At 43.4% G+C, this 17,108-nt stretch overlaps 1 protein-coding gene across 1 annotated transcript in view; it reads right to left on the bottom strand.

Moving 5' to 3' along the window:
* The window catches only part of BRAP (BRCA1 associated protein), a 36,474-nt gene extending 23,470 nt beyond the window's left edge, over positions 1 to 13,004 (bottom strand). The window contains exons 1-6 of the mRNA XM_065889839.1: positions 12,788 to 13,004; positions 10,609 to 10,770; positions 9,743 to 9,941; positions 8,392 to 8,581; positions 2,150 to 2,263; positions 348 to 496 (exon numbers count right to left, since the gene is read on the bottom strand). Of these exons, the coding sequence (XP_065745911.1) occupies positions 348 to 496; positions 2,150 to 2,263; positions 8,392 to 8,581; positions 9,743 to 9,941; positions 10,609 to 10,770; positions 12,788 to 12,869 (896 nt within the window). The 5' untranslated portion in view covers positions 12,870 to 13,004. The remainder of the gene's footprint in view (positions 1 to 347; positions 497 to 2,149; positions 2,264 to 8,391; positions 8,582 to 9,742; positions 9,942 to 10,608; positions 10,771 to 12,787) is intronic.
* Positions 13,005 to 17,108: the final 4,104 nt, after the last annotated feature.

Genomic DNA, 17,108 nt, shown 5'->3' with positions numbered 1-17,108 from the left:
GGATGTCATTTTAGCATGAGAGCCTCAAAGCTAAACTTCCCCCACCCCCTCATTTTCTGGCTCTTCGAAGGAAAGAACAATTCATGCTGCTTTGGGACATTCCGTAAGCATTCAGAACTGGCACACTAAAAGGGACTTGGTCTAGGAATGCTGATCCTCACGTGAACTGAGGAAAGCAAAGAAGAAACACGGAAGGCCCTTCTATGTGACCTCTTCACCATCGTGGTACCCAGGTTTATAAAGTCAAATACTTGGAGTGATTCATTTTGGGGGGGCGGCTGTTCTTAATTCTGGGAAAGGGTAATAATGAGCTTTGACAGGGTAGGGGGGTAACCTCCTGCACTCACGTTGTGTCATCCCAGCGCTGCAGACACTGGCTGTGGAAGCTGTGGTTACATAAGGTGGTGAGAATGCCGTTCACGGACTCGTCCATGCGCTCCAGACACACTGTGCACTTGGGGAGCTCCGTTAGGTCCATCACAGGGAGGCTGGCCCCCTACAGGGAAACACCTCGAATAAGCCTCACTTGTCATCCACGGTTCTAATTTTTTTTTTCTTTTAAAGCAACAGTTTTCCTGTTACTTTTTGACTCCTCGCAGGATGTTCTCAGTATTATTGCTTTGTGAAAATAAATTGGTAAGATTTTCATCCATGCAACAAATATTAATTAAGCACCTCCTACAGTCCCAGCACTGTGCTAGGCACTATGGATACAGTGGCGAACAAAGCAGACAAGGATGCCTGCCCTCACAGAGCTGACATTCTAGGAAGGGAGACTGCTGCCAGAATCTTCTGTTACCAGACTCCTTGCTCTAACTCTGAATGGCCATGACTATACTAGAACACAAAGGAATAAAAGCAGGAGAACAGGAGTGTATCTGAATGATTTTTCTACAAAGTTAAGTTAAAACTTGACACTTTCCACTAAGTGATAACAGTATCAACAACAGTGATTTTATTTATTTATTCATTTAGCACATACTTATTAATTCCCTGCTATGTGTGCCAGACACTGTTCTAGGTGTGGGGCAATGGTGAGCAAAAACAGATTCAGTAAGTCCCAGAAAACAAAGTCTGTCCCTGTCCTCACACAGCTTAGATTCTAGTAGAGAGACATACGAAATTCAAAATTTTAAAAAGTATAATTACCTATGGTTATAAATGCTATGAAAGAACAGGGTGTGAAATAGGGGGCATAACAATCTAGGTGGTCAAGAAAGGCACCTCTAACACAGCGGTGTCTGACCCAAGCCCTGCCAACTGTGGGACTATTGAGGCAAAGGTAAGGCGTACAAATGAGGACACACTGAGAAAAGTCACATTAATCTACGGTCCCTGAAGAGAAGATATTTACAGGAAATCTCTCAAGAAGCCGTGTTCATTTAGAGAAAGGAATTTCTAAAACTGAGGCCTTGCCCAGCACCTGGCAAAAGGGAAGACTGATTTTATCCTTTGCCAATTTTTATTTTACCTAATCTAATGACAGAACAATCTAATCAGAACTTATTCCTATCAAGCTGGGTAAAAAAGGTAAAAAGACCTTTAGGGCTACTTTAAAAGAAAGGAAATATTAAAAGCATAACCGAGCTAGATCTACTACTTTATAAAATGATTCAAACAGCACGTATTATAGGAAAGCTTCCCATGGAGGGTGGGAGATCAGGGGAATCATAAATTGCTATCAAAACAGAATCAAAAATCAGGACAAGGATTAAGGGTTAACATTTCAAACAAAAACATTTCTTTTAGGCTCTAGGCAACGTTTCATCCATCTGGAATAGATACATACTCATTTTCAACAACACAGATAATACCCTTTTTTAAAAAAAATACTTTGGACAATTTTTAAAACTTGAGATAAAATTCATATATGTAAAATTTGCCATTTTAAAGTGGTTTTTAGTATATTCACAAGGCTGTGCACCCATCACACCACCACCTAATTCTAGAACATTTCTATCACCCCCAAAAGAAACTTTGTTCTTGTTAGCAGTCACTCCTCACTTCTCTCTCCCCCAGCCTCTGGCAACTAATCTATTTTCTGTCTCTATGGACTGGTCTATTCTGGACATTTCCGCAGATATCTTAACTTTCAACTTTATACCATTCTGATATGTTTATATCAAATATAAGAATTATTCACACTTACATCTTCAGATTTCAGTACTTCAGCCCTCTCCACATAGACCAGCTGGCAAACATCATCTTCTATTGAGTTGAACTGGCGGCCATTGCATGCCATGTAAAAACTATCTGCATCGGCCTAGGTGAACCAGTGGGGAAAAGGAAAAAGTTAAGAGAGAGATCCTGAAAACGTGCTTTCTATTCAAGATGCATGGCTTCAGTTATTCTGTTCTTCAGCTTTTAAAAGTTATACTTAGGAGAGAAAGCAACTGCCAAAAGTAACATCTATGGCAGCAGGTTCACAGGCTAACTGAACCCTGCAGGTCAATATCCTACATCCCTACAATTTTTCCTGATACGTGATAGTCTTACTGGAACTAGCAGAAGCTACTGAAGTGCAATAAACTGACAGCTACTACAATTTTAATACATATTCAACCAACAATGGTCAACGTTTCCCATGATATCATTTTTTTTCTTTCTTCTTTTTTTTTTGCCTCTAGTCAGCACTTTCACAGCCACTGAAGTCAAGCCTATTTGGAACCAAGTCATAAGCAATGATTGTTACAGAAGAGTTTTTTTTTTTCCCTAGTCACACCACATGGCCTGCGGGATCTTAGTTCCCCACCCAGGGATTGAACCCGGGCCCCTGGCAGTGAAAGCACTGAGTCTTAACCACTGGACTGCCAGGGAATTCCCTACAGAAGAGCTTTTTAAAACAAATGTCAGCACGTATGTGAGGAAAAATAGAGGACCAGTGGAACTGGTATGGAGTGAAAAGCCAATTCCTTCTTTTCAATAAACCCAACAATAATAATAATAATACATGATAGATAAGAATCCTATCAGGAGGTTTTAAGCAACTAGTGTGTAACACCAAAAGCAAAACTTCTGTCCAAGGTCAAGAGGTCCAAGATGAACCAGCCTTTAAAATACTAACAACTTGTTCCCTTGGAGTGGAAGACAGATAAAATCAGGGGAAACAGTCCCCTGTAGGTAAAGCTGCAAAGGCACATGTGCATTTGTGAATATGGACACAAGTAAATCAAATCTTCCAGTCTAGCCTTAGTAGAAAGTAACAAAGAAAAAAGTCCAGCTTTTAAAACTCATTAAGTTTTAGAGGCAGCTGAGAGGCCAAGGCTTATCTGGGTTTCACTCTCACACAGGCATTAGCCCAAAGATAGGAAGTTGTGTGCTTTGGCCTCACCAGTGTAGACAAGCTGCCTGAAGAGAGGAAGGGTGTTCTGCGAAAGGAAATGCCGCACTATCAACCTCAAGGACGAGATTCAAGCTGTACCAGGCGAAACCCGTCCTGGCCGTCTACCCTCATAGGGTCTGAACCTTACAGCCACTTTTAAGCTTTTCAGCAGCTTTTCACTGCACTCTGATGATGTAATTCAAGTGTGGATTCTTAATTACCTATGCTTTCTTAATCTGACCAAGTAAGCTAAGCCACTAAGGAAGGATGACCAATTCTGAACACAGATTTTGCAGGCACTTTTTTGGGGGTGGGGTGGGGAGGCTTTCCTTCAGGAAACAACCTGTGTATTTGAACTTCAAAATGTTAAAAGCCAGTTCTTGGACAATAAGTCTCTTTAACGCTAAGAAGTAGCAGCCCCAAATGGCTTCTCCCATTTTTCAAGAGCAGTAGATATGTCTTGAAAGGCTTTTGGATGAGTAAGCAGCACAGTGAGCAACTGGACTCATACACCGAGGGAAATGAGGGCCACGGCTGGCTCTTCAGGGCCTCCGGCACCACCAGGAACTGCTGCAGATATGGCTGCTGAGAACAGCAGACCCAGCCAAAGACCTCCAGCTCTGTAGATGCTCCCTAAGTGTCCAAGCCTCCTCAGAGGAAGGGACAAGGTTTGTGATACTGGGGATGTGACAAAATCTACTCAACATGAGATAAATTATTTCTTTCTTGGGGGAATTATCTATACCAAAGAAGTATACTTTTTGAACACATTGTTATCTTCTTTAAAATCTTGGTATTGGAAATGTCGCTTCACTGGCTGGAATATTTACTGAGTACCAAGCACATGCTGGGCACTGTGCTATGCAAAGGACAAGAGCAGGGAACAAAATCCATGTGGTTCCTGCTTCAACTCAGCACCGAAATGCACAAAAGCCTGAAGCTAACTGCCAAAAAAACCCACAGAAGAAACAACTCTTGTTTAAAATGCCTGCCTGCACTGTACAGAGCCCCAAATTTATTTAGTTACTTATTTATTTATTTTTGGCTGTGTTGGGTCTTCGTTGCCGAGCACAGGCTTTCTCTAATTGTGGCAAGCGGGGGCTGCTCTTTGTTGCAGTGCATGGGCTTCTCACTGCAGTGGCTTCTCTTGTTGCGGAGCATAGGCTCTAGGTGTGCGGGCTTCAGTAGTTGCAGTGCCGGGCTTAGTTGCTCCGCGGCATGTGGGATCTTCCCGGACCAGGGTTTGAACCCATGTCCCCTGCACTGGCAGGCAGATTCTTAACCACCGCACCAGCAGGGAAGCCCTAGAGCCCCAAATTTCAAGAAACCCAGCTTTTGGTTTTTTTCTAGTCCTTTGATTTTACTGTTCTTTTCTCACCATAAACTCAGAAAAAGAAAAACCTATTATGATCAAGGTTCCTTTACTGTCACAGTGATCACATTTTTACTTCTGAGAACACATTTTTACTTTTCAAAAGAGCTATCTCCTGGGCTGGCCCAAGCATATTAAGTGAAAATGAGTCAACATACTCCATTGAGAGGTTATCTGTTCTTTTTTGTCCCAAGGAACTACAAAACTGAATCCCCTTCTATTTCCCTGTATCCTGAATTACAAATTCCTTACCCAAAGACTAAATTTCCTAAGGGGCACAGTACAACTCTGTAGGCACATCTAACACCTCCAGCAATAAAGAAAGATGAGGCCAACAGAAATTCAAGAAATGATAAAAGACATAGAGAAGGCCTATTAGTTCTTAATAAAATTCTATGATGAGGAAAAGAAAGGAGTAAGAATATAGTTATGTGCCCAGGCCATGGAGTCAGGCTGCCTGTGTTTGAATCATAACTTGGACACTTACTAGCTACGTAGCCTTGGGCAAGTGTCTCACCCATGTCTGTTTCCTCAATTTTAAAATATGAAAATAATGATACCTACCTTATGGCATAACTGAGAGGACTCGAGGAGCTAATGCATGAAAAGCACTTAGCACAGGCTTGACATCTAGTAAGTTACTCAGGAGTTGGTGATATTGAGTCTATTCTCATTAGGGCCCAATATTAATTCAACAACTTCAAGTCTTATACCAGGAGGGTAATTTTAGGCCTTAGAAAATCCCTGATAGGATGAGCCTTAGACCCTAAGATCTAGCATTACAGATAAACAATACAACTCACGATACCAAGGTCAAGGGTTCTATCCTCACAGAGCGCTCAGAAAGCTGTATCACAGTCTCAGAAAACATGTGTCAACTTAAGCAACCTGCACTTGGTCCAAAGACAGAGATGGAGAGACAATGCAGTAGTACAAAGAAAATCCATTAACAGTAGCAGAAAATTTCCACAGCACTAACTGCAGACTGTGAAGGGCAGCATGTGCTACAGGGAAGTTTGTGGGTTTACTAGACAAGTTAGTGCTGTGGGCTTAATACACTTCAGACTAAAAAAAAGTCTAATATGTTCTTAAACATTTTTCCCCAGTCTCTTTCTGTGACTTTCCCTGTGTTACTTATCACCCTTGCTTGCTCGATAGAAGCTATAAGTAAAATACTGCCATTACACAATTTTTTTGGCAAAAAGTGAATATCTTCCCTTCCCCACACTTTCATCCCACTCCTGCTGGAAGAGGACTACACCCTAGGGATTAAAAGTGAGGGCTCAAATCCCAGCTCAGTCACTTATTTCTAGCTGTATAACCCTGGCAAAATCACTAACCTCTCTCCGTAGTCAGTTTCCTCACTTGTAAAACTAGGATAACAACAGTAGGGCTGTAGTGAGGATTACATCAGCTAATGCACATCAAGCACTTAGCAGAGTGAATGGTACAGAATAAGCGGTCAATAAAGGTTGCATGTTATCATCAATACCCTTATTATTAGATTCAAAAAGATTTAAAATACCACTTGCCCATTATTTGGAAAGTTCTTCAGCAACCTTGGAAGGTCTTCTGACAGTCAGTGAAAGCAGCTGTGAGGTGCTTTTCAGTTCTCAATGTCAACTTGTGAACTCTAAGCTTACAGAACCATTGAAACACGTTTTAAATGTCTCTCTCAAATGTGTGGTGCTTGTAAAGGTTAAAGATAACAACTGTGTACCCTCTTGTACACGGAATTCCACACTAAGCGTTCTTTCTTGGTGGCCTGCTGAACAGGTACAAATATAATCCAACTCATTTCTCTTTTTTGTGTGTGTGTCCATGTGGCATGCAGGATCTTAGTTCCCCAACCAGGGATTGAACCTGCACCCCCTGTAGTGGAAGTGCGGAGGCTTAACTACTGGACCGCCAGGGAAGCCCCGAACTCTTATTTCTCTTAATTCTGTTCCCACGGCCAATGAATGGCTGCTACTGCTGTCAACTCTGCGTTTTTGAAATGAGGAGATGACAAGTGGGCCTTGTGTCATGGGCTTCCTATTACCCACAAATCTTGGTGATTGGTCAGAGGCAATGGCAAGTGACCCTAAAGGCACACTCATTTCTTTGCCAATCTGCAAGTTGTAACTGTCTATCTGGGGCAAATTCAGGACGACTGTTTATCAATGAGGTGAGAAAGAAGTAACTTGGACAGAGCTGCATTTCAAAACCTAATGAGGGCTTCCCTGGTGGCACAGTGGTTGAGAGTCCGCCTGCCGATGAAGGGGACACGGGTTCGTGCCCCGGTCTGGGAAGATGCCACATGCCGCGGAGCGGCTGGGCCCGTGAGCCACATTTACTGAGCCTGCGTGTCTGGAGCCTGTGCTCCGCAACGAGAGAGGCCGCGATAGTGAGAGGCCCGCGCACTGCGATGAAGAGTGGCCCCAGCTTGCCACAACTAGAGAAAGCACAGAAACAAAGACCCAACACAGCCATAAATAAACAAATGAAGCAAACTGTCAACAAGTAAAAATAAACACTATTATAAAAAAAAAAAAAAAAAACCAAATTGAATGAAACCTATGGATAAGGTAGCCAGCCCTTTAATAACCTGGATAACACCTAAAGCTTACCTCATTTTTATATTCACATAGAAACATGAATACTCCTAAGAATAAAAACCAAGAGAATATCTTTCTAACATCTTTAGAACTGAGGCGCATGCAAAATGATGCTTAATGCAACAAGTGAAACGGACTGGATGGCAAAACCTTCCTAAGTCAAAAACTCTGTTATAACGTGCAAATACTTTTAAAAGCTGAAAATATCACCATTCTTTCAGTGTTTGTCTCTCTATCGCAGTGATTTCCAATTAGAACTCTAAAGCATCTTTTGCAACTTCCCTGGTGGTGCAGTGGTTAAGAATCCACCTGCCAATGCAGGGGACACAGATTCAAGCCCTGGTCCAGGAAGATCCCACATGCCGAGGAGCAACTAAGCCCACGAGCCACAACTACTGAGCCTGCACTCTAGAGCCCGTGAGCCACAACTACTGAGCCCACGTGCCACAACTAATGAAGCCTGCGCACCTAGAGCCCATGCTCCGCAACAAGAGAAGCCACTGCAACGAGAAGTCCACGCACCGCAAAGGAGAGTAGCCCCAGTTTGCTGCAACTAGAGAAAGCATGTGTGCAGCTACGAAGACCTTACACTTTATGCGCCAAAAATAAATAACTAGATAAAATACATTTAAAAAAAAAAAGACCTCTAAAGCACCTTTAACGATGCAAGGAGTGTCACAAAACCCCTCCTGTCACCAAAATTTTTTTTAAAATTGATTTTATTTTCTAAAATGTTCCAAAGAATATCTACTAAAAAGAGGATGATACAAGCAGGGGCAGTTTTATAAAGGCAAATAATAATACAGGATTAACTTCAGAAAGTTTGGGAACTCTTGTTTTACTGGAATGGTCACTACTGGATAAACAAACACACACAACCCTAGATTTCATACTCAATCCGGTTTATAAAAAAGAGCAGGTATGAATTAGAACAGCGTGTCTGCTGATGAATTTAGAAATATTTCTAGAATTACAACAATACTCTAGAACATATCAAGACTCTGAAGTGCAAAATGCAGTAAATCACACACGGCTAGTATCAAACAGTTTCAAAATCACAGTTTCTGTGGCAAAGAGACTTTTAATATCTTAACTTTTACCTGTGCACTAAACTTTATCAGCACCATATACTGATTTGGAGTAGAGTCTCTGATGATTTTCATTTGTTCAATTACTTCATTAAATGGGGCGACAAACTTCATAAGGTCATGACTGGTCATTGTAGCAGGGACTGTGAGAATACACAGCATGGCACTGCGCCTCACATCTTCTTTTAAGGAGGTCATCTTACTAATAAGACAATAATTAGACTGTCTTGAATAGATGAGGTATAGTTAGTGCAAACAACACTAAGTACACAACTTTTATGTCCAAGAAAAAAAGTGTAATGCTTTATAAATCAAGTTAAACAGCTTGTTATTTTACCTGAAAATACACACTACATGGGTAAATGCAGAATCCCTTAAACATACCTGCAGTGGAGTTTAAGGTAAGCTTTGAAATGTTCTACATTATACCCAGCACTGATATTTTTAATCTTCAGTTAAAGGCTTGTTATGGTTATAAATCTCCATCAGGCAAATCTGCAGTTTGTGTTTTGCTCTCATTAGTTTTCTAGTAAGAACTATCCTTAGATAATGTAGAAGCACAACTCAAACTACAGTCTTCTCTCAAAGGGTCTCAAAGAAAGAGCTCAAAATATAGGAAGGAAAATTCTGAACCATAAGAATGTGACTCTGAAGATTACAGAAAGTGTTGCTGGGTTGGAATAGCTGGAATAGAGGGGAAAGAAAAACCTCCCACGATGCAATTTGCTTTTGAAATGCTGCAAACTCACTTCAATAGCTGTGATCCAAAATGGCTCCCCGAGTATTCTGCTTCCCATTGGGAACCTAGCAGACAAGTTAGGACAAGGACAGCCTTTAAAGAGATCAGCTACCAATTATCCAAGGAGCTGGTGGCCCAGCTTGTAGACTAGCAAAACCCTTCCTTTCCTTTGGCCTCCAGCAAGCCTTGTTTGGACCACAGAAAGGGGTAAAATGACGTGATGAAATTGCAACCCATTATGTGACTTCTTAGCAGCTTCTTTAGTAAAGACTTGGTGGGAACATGAGTCTACAATGATGTTATGGATCATCTAGAATTTTTCTTTTCTTTTCTTTTTTATCTTCCTTCCTTTCAATTTCCCAATCACCTGCATGCCTACCTTCTTAGGGAATATTTTCCTAGGTATTTTCTCAAGTGAATCTACACAATTCTTTCCTAAGAAGCTTTGACCCAATGTATGAGATTTAACCATATATAAAACATCTAAGAATTCTTTAACACACAGTATATGAAAGTACTATCCCTTTGAAGCTTAAAATACCCACTTCCCTTCAGGGCAAGAGATTTTTCTCTGCCCTGTGGCAAAAAAACAGACAAACTCAAAAGAGAAAAGGATTTTCTTACTTTGTCTTGTATAGATGCATAATACCGTGAACTATTTCAACGGAGGGGTTTCCACTGAAGAACGAAATCTGGTCTGGAAGTTGTTTGGATGGAGAATCAGGAGCAGTGTTTACGCCTTCTTTACTTTGATCTTTACTTCTCTGTGCAGTGGGGGATGCTTCTGAAGACTTCCTGTCTTCCATTGTAGCTTTCAGCTCATCTTTCACAAACCAAAAATTGGATTATAAACTGATAGGAAATATGCTGAAGGACTCTAATCAGATGAAAACTTTGAGTAGAAGAATAAACTTTGGAAGAGAAATTGTAATGTACTGCACTAAGAACTACATTCACAGAACAGCAGAACTGTAGCGGCAACTCAGCTAGGAAGTGCTCTTCACCCGCCCCCCGCCCCAAATGTCATTAACACCCTCAGAGACTCAACAGTGGCCTTTACATTTAGAAGTACCATAATAAGGCAGGTGTCTTCCATCGTGCACTCCTAAGTGGGATAAATATTCAGGGCTGTGAAGTTCGAAAACCAAACCTACCAGTTCTCCACTCTGGAGATGCAATACACTTCCATTCCCCTGGATGGAATGAGCTGGCAGAGCAGGGAGAGTCACAACACGTTTACCCGATTTCAATATGATCTGCCCCTGACCTATGTGGTAAGTAGCTCTCCTCACTGAGCAGAGCTGTCAACCTAGCTTGTTAGGATTGATTTAGGAGAAATATTTAGAGAAGCTGAAATGCAGCCTAATGACCTCATGTAAGGCACAAAGGCGTAAAAGATAAAAGTAGGTTTCATTGAACACTGCGTATAAAACAGGCAACTGTGGGTTTAGGTTACAAAAGATAGTCTTCTCGGGTTTTAGGAAGCATACCTGGGTTGGCCTTCATGGTCTCAATGATCATATCTGTCATTTCTCGATGGCCAAGATGCTGATGTATGATCGCTGCTTTCTCCCCTGGTGATTTCCCTTCTAAACAGGCTACAGCTGAAGCTAGTGTCTTCTTTTTGATCTCCTCATCAGACATTTCCCCGACTAAAGAACACATGAATGATTAATACCTGATAATAAAACAAGCTCCTTTCTACTCTCAATGTATCCATCCATAGGTTTTCCTTTTCTCTCTGCTGCCCTCCCCCAAGACTGTAAGATGCCTTTGCAGTGGCCATCTCACTCACCTCTGGGGCTCCTGCAGTGCCTGACAGTCAATTAATGCCCGGTGCAATAAACTCAGCAATGCAGGACTGCTCTAGTGAAAACCATGCGCTTTAAAGCAAATGAACGAGATAAAAGCTTTGAGAGTGATTATGCTCAGATAAACCAACATTTTAGTAACACTTGTAGAGTGAAACTGTGTGTTGAGCCCCAAATGAAGGCATCAAGTCCACTAATAAACAAAACTTTTAAAAACTTTTGGGGGTAGTCTTCTTAAACACCCTTATGCTATCATGCCCTGGAAATCCATGATCATTGTCTTAAATCACTAAAACACACAAAAATGGAAAAGGAATTTGGAAACTCGACTGGAATATCCTTAATATAGGCTCTATCAGAACAGAGATCAGGCCTGTTTTGCCCGTCACTGTATCCCTTGCACTTACAGTGCCTACCACACATTGGAAGCTCTTTAAAGATCTGTTGAATAAATTAATGAATCAATGACTGACCCATGTAGGAGTGTATATGTGGTCTATGTCAATTTAGTTGACTTTCAGAACTCAGTAGCCTATTAAATCACATTCAATCTTTAATTTGCAGCTTCAAAACTCACATACTCAGGGAAGTTTCCAATGACACCATCCCTACCAGCCCCAGGCCCCTTCCCCAAACCAAACACATACTCTTGTAATAGCTTTCCAAACTCTTTTTTCTTTTCATTCACCACATTTGTCACAGCTGTAATTCTACATTTATTATTTTTTAAATTAATTAATTAATTTTTGGCTGCGCTGGGTCTTTGTTGCTGCGTGCAGGCTTTCTGTAGTTGTGGCGAGGGGGGGCTGCGGGCGTCTCATCGTGGTGGCTTCTCTTGCTGAGGCGCACAGGCTCTAGAGCACAGGCTCAGTAGTTGTGGCGCACGGGCTTAGCTGTTCCACGGCATGTGGGATCTTTAACGACCAGGGCTACGAACCCGTGTCCCCTGCACTGGCAGGCGGATTCTTTTAACCACTGCGCCACCAGGGAAGTCCCTACATTTAATTTGTAATTATTTACTTCATCTGTCTCCATGAACTGAACTGCTGGTGCCATTAAAGCAAGGACCACATCTCTTTCCGCACACAACTAAAGCTCCAACAGAGAGTGAACATTCAAAAACTATTTCTTGAACGAATGTTGTTGTTAGGTAATTGTTGGAGGTCCAAAGAGCAGAGCCACACCTGCATTCCCCACTGAGGTGGCTGTGTGGCTGGGAATGAAGAGCTCAGACTCTCAAGTCCAGCTCTCCGAGGTAGAATACCCATTTTGCCACTGACAGATGATCGTGGGCAAGTCACTTAATCCCTGGGCTTCAGCTTCGCAGTTCTGTAAAAGGGTCATACACCCATCTAACTAATAGAGTTATATGAAGATAATTAGAAACAGTGCACACGAAGTGTTTAGCACAGTGCTCGGACACCAGAAGTGTACACGTTTTAATTACAAGTATAACTCTTGCTACAGGGCGCTTAAATAGTCTTTCAAAGAGGAACGATTTAATTAAACCAGGGGCCGTCAGCGAGCTGGGGATTCCGTCTTTGCCTTCACAAAACGTAGAGGAAACCAACTCGCACAACTCGGCCCCAACCCAGGGCGGAGAGGGCGACGCGCCAAATATAAACAGAGTCCCGATGAGGAGGCACCAGGAAGGAGGGACCGGGAAAGGCTTCCCAGAGGTGACATCTGGGAAGACCTCTTAAGGATGGAGGAAATGAGAGGGATCCCAACCACCTCTCGGCTTCCTCTTGAGGCGAAAGCCCTCGTCACGGCCCTTCCTCGGACCCGGACTCTTGGAGGACGAGCCCCCGGGGCCCAGGCGCGGGCTACGGGGGAGGCGGCAAGGCCGCGGACTCACCAGCGGCGCTGAAGCCGAAGCCGGCGGGGACCGGCGAGTGTTCTGCGAGCTCCAGGCGGATGACAACCAGTGACACACTCATAGGGCAGGCGCTGGTCGGCGCGAGCCCCGGCGGGCTCAGGCGAGGCTGGGAGACGAGCCTTGAGGCCGAGCGGCCTGGGGCGGGCAGCGCCGCCGCCGCGCCTCAGCTACGCCGCAACCGCCTCAACAGCAGCGGGTCCGCGTGCCACCCTCGGAGCCACAACACCCTCCGCTTCCGCCTCCCGGCCGCCGTCCCTGACCCGCGAGGTTACGCATGCTCGAATCAGCGCGCCCTCTGATTGGGTGCGGAGGCAGGCACGTGACTGGCGTGTCTGCGGGGAGGTGCTCCTGCGCCCTGAGAGACGGAATCTCAAAGAGTTCGTGGAGGTGGCACGTCACTGGGATACCGGAAGCTGGGCCCCGAGTAGGGGAATCGGTGGGTGTGCGACCAGACCCGAGTTAGCTTATCTGAGAGACCTCGCCCTCATCCCAGCCCATCTGACGGCGAGGGGTCTTTGGCTCCGCGAGGTCTCCGAATGGTCCGTGGAACCCGCGCCCTGCAGAGAGCTCTAGCCTCTTTTTGTCCTGTTTGATCTCTCGCTCTAGCTGTAGGCAGGGTTGCTTTGTGTCAGCCACCCTTTACAGACAGGTGCGCTGAGGCTCAGAGAGGTGAATACGCTTCTCTGAGGACCCATCGGGAGTCGGGATTCGATTGCAGGGTTTCTGATTCTTTTAAGGTAGGGCGGTGGACTGGTTAAGCGCCCAGAGCTAGAGATACATCTGGGGGTGAATGAGATGAACACGCAGTTCCTGTTATTATTGAGTAGACCCTGTTCACCTGTTTTGTGACCTTGAGTTAGATTTTGCGTAAAATTGGGATAATATCCCTATACAGCTGTGATGATGAAATGAGTAGAGCCTGTGGCTCTATTTACACCAGTTTTTCTGAGAGACAGCATTCTTTCCAGTACCTCAGACTGCCTTTAGCATGTAGACATGGAGAGCCACAGTCAATACATATATGGCACATATGTGACAGAACGCTGTTCTAGGTATATGCTACCATTACATGTAAGGTGTGTTACAGCACGTCGTTGACGTGTAGGTGTGTGGACTGTATATGCATATAATGTGACCAAATGATATTTATAGCTTGTGACTGCACCCTATGAATTAGTTTCAGTATACACTATTTATATCAGTGTTTCTCAACCTCTGCACTATTAACATTATTGGACTCGATATTTCTTTGGAGTGTGTGTATGTCCTATGCATTATAGGATATTTAGCAGTATCCCTGCCCTGACCCACTAGATACCAGTAGCATGTCCCAAGGGGTGACTACCAAAAATGTCTCCAGACATTCCCAAACGTCCCGTTGGAGCCAAAATTGCCCCCACTGACCGTCTGATTTTTGTGAAACTGCATATGCCATTTGCACCTGCTATATGCATATAATATATGAGACCTCATGAAGTTTTTAAAAATTCTTATTATTTAAAAATTTCTTTGGCCACGCCACTTGGCATGTGGGATCATAGTTCCCCAACCAGGGATCAAACCCGTGCCCCCTACAGTGGAAGTGTGGAGTCTTAACCACTGGACCTCCAGGGAAGTCCCTTATGTGAACTTTTTAATAGTATATTACAGTAGTAGATAACATTTAATGGTGTGCCAGGTACTAGCTTGAGTGCTTTACATACATTATCTTATGTAATCGTAACAGCAACTTCATGAGACAGGTAGTATAATTGTTCCATTTTAACGGAAGAGGAACCTGAGGCTCAGAGAGAGCCACTTGCTCAGGATCTCACACTTAGCAAGTGGCAGAGCTAGACTTTGAACCCAGGCAATCTGATTGCAGAGCCAACACTCAATCTCTACTAAACTATCTCTTTAATATGTGGAAACATACACTACGTGTGCATATTTATGAAAGCATAATTTAGGTAGCAAATCTGCATCGTCATACTGATCTCATTCTGAGAGAGAAGACATATTCTTTACGGTAGAGGAGGAAAATGCCAGTTGCAGAGAACTAGAATTATTCTCTAGAGATGGGAAAATTGGGCTTGTTACACTTCTTTGTGGCTGCCAATCACTATGCCTGCCCCCTATGTTCCCCTATTTTCTTTTTTTTTTCAATCTTTAAATTTTATTTATTTATTTTTGGCTGCATTGGGTCTTCCTTGCTGCGCACGGGCTTTCTCTAGTTGCGGCGAGCGGGGGCTACTCTTCTTTGTGGGGCACGGGCTTCTCATTGCAGTGGCTTCTCTTCTTGCGGAGCATGGGCTCTAGGCACGTGGGCTTCAGTAGTTGTGGTACGTGGACTCAGTAGTTGTGGCTCTCAGGCTCTAGAGTGCAGGCTAAGTAGTTGTGGCACACAGGCTTAGTTGCTCTGTGCCGTGTGGGATCTTCCCGGATCAGGGCTGAACCCGTGTCCCCTGCATTGGCAGGCGGATTCTTAACCACTGTGCCACCAAGCGAGGTTATCCCCTATTTTCTGAATCATCCAGTTTATTCATCCTTCCAACTCATGTTTCTACTGAGCATGTGTTATGTGTCTAGACACCATGCTAGGTCCTAGGGGATGGATATACAAAGATGAAGTAAGATAGGCCTTTCCTTAAGGAGCTGATAAGTAGAGGAGCACATAGAGTTGAAAACAGGAACTGTGTGATGGGGTAAGTGCCCTAGTGAAGGTATGGAGAAGAAACAATGAGAGTGAAAAAAAAAAAGTAGTTTCAGAATCTTCCAGGAAAAAGAAAGACTAGCCTCTCTAGAGGAGGTAAAGCTGAGGCTGTAATATAAAAAAGAGTGTAAATTTACCATCAGATAAACAGGTGAAGACATTCCAGTCAGTGGGCATGTACCACGGAGGTACCAGGAGGTATGAGAAATCACAGCGATAACCTGCTCCAAAGAGAGCATTGGGAAGTGGCTAGAACAGAACTATCATCTCTAGTTGGAAGGAAGAAGCAAGGTAGTCGTGGGAGCGTTGCCCACTTATCCATTAGCAGAATTATGAGGAGGACAGTGTCCTCAATGAGGATGAAAGTCAGCCCTTTAGGTCCAGAGACAGATTTCATCTCTGTTAAGCCCTCACAGAGAATGTGTTGACACTTTCAGGAGCCTATAAATAAATTTCTCCTTCCTCCACTAACTTTGGCCATGGCGTAGGTAAAACCCAAAATGCAAATCAGTCTTTACATTTTTCATTTCAGCATTCGTGCCCCAATCCAGCAAATTTCCAATTACGTAAGAAGCACATTATATTATCTTGAACATTTGCTTCTTAAAAATCCTTTCTTTAGGTGGCTGTCTGGCCAGATACAGTTATTTGATACCTTAATAAAGAATGGCGTCGCGAATACTTCTAAGAAAAAAAGAAAAAGAATCCTTTCTTTAGGGACTTCCCTGGTGGTCCAGTGGTTAAGACTTGGCGCTCCCAATACAGGGGGCCGTGTTGGATCCCTGGTCAGGGAACTAGATCCCGCATGCCGGCGCTAAAATTTCTGCATGTCACAACGAAGATCCCACATGCAGCGCAGCCAAATAAATAAATAAATAAATTTTAAAAATTAATCCTTTCTTTAGGATCTTACAGAGTTTATTTAGTCCTTATGGTGGCACTGAAGTGACTCCCATGAACAGGCAGGCTGTCTTACCAACCTGTTTTGCTCTAACTTTCTTCTTAGTAAGCTTTTTAACCATAGACATCGCATGAGAAGCTTTAAGATTTTCAAGTGGAACTGACTGCAAATAGAATTTGGTTTAATTATTTTGTTTTTTTCCCAGGTTTTTATTTCAGACTTACAGAAAAATTGAAGCATAGTACAGTGATCTCTCATATACCCTTCATCGTGTACCCTTCACCAAGACTGATTAATTACTAACATTTTGCCACATTTGATTTATGTCTATACATGTTTAAATATCTATATACACGTGTACCTGTTATGTGTATTTTGGTTTTTTTCCCGATCTTTTGGAAAGTAAGTTTAGAAAAGAGGCAATGGAGAACAATCAGAAGGACATCGCCCTGCTCTGTAGGAGGGGTGATGGTGTGGTGGCATCGCGAGCGCTAGGAGGAGGTGGGTACAGGGCATCCTGCTCATTGGTCTCTTCTGGTAGCCAGAAGAGGTTTCATGAAGGAAGTGACAGGTAAACTACAGCCTAAAGGACAATTTGCAGTTAGCCACGTAACAGATGGAAGGGAGCATTCAGGCCAAGGAAACACCATACCCGAAGGCCTGGAAGCAGGAGGAAAGCATCACGTGTTTGAGGAAGCTGCCGTGGA

The sequence above is a fragment of the Phocoena phocoena genome, chromosome 13 (genome assembly GCF_963924675.1).
Source record: "Phocoena phocoena chromosome 13, mPhoPho1.1, whole genome shotgun sequence".
Lineage (NCBI taxonomy): Eukaryota > Metazoa > Chordata > Mammalia > Artiodactyla > Phocoenidae > Phocoena > Phocoena phocoena.
The sequence above is the reverse complement of the archived record's forward strand: the minus strand, read 5'-3'. Positions and strand labels throughout refer to the sequence as shown.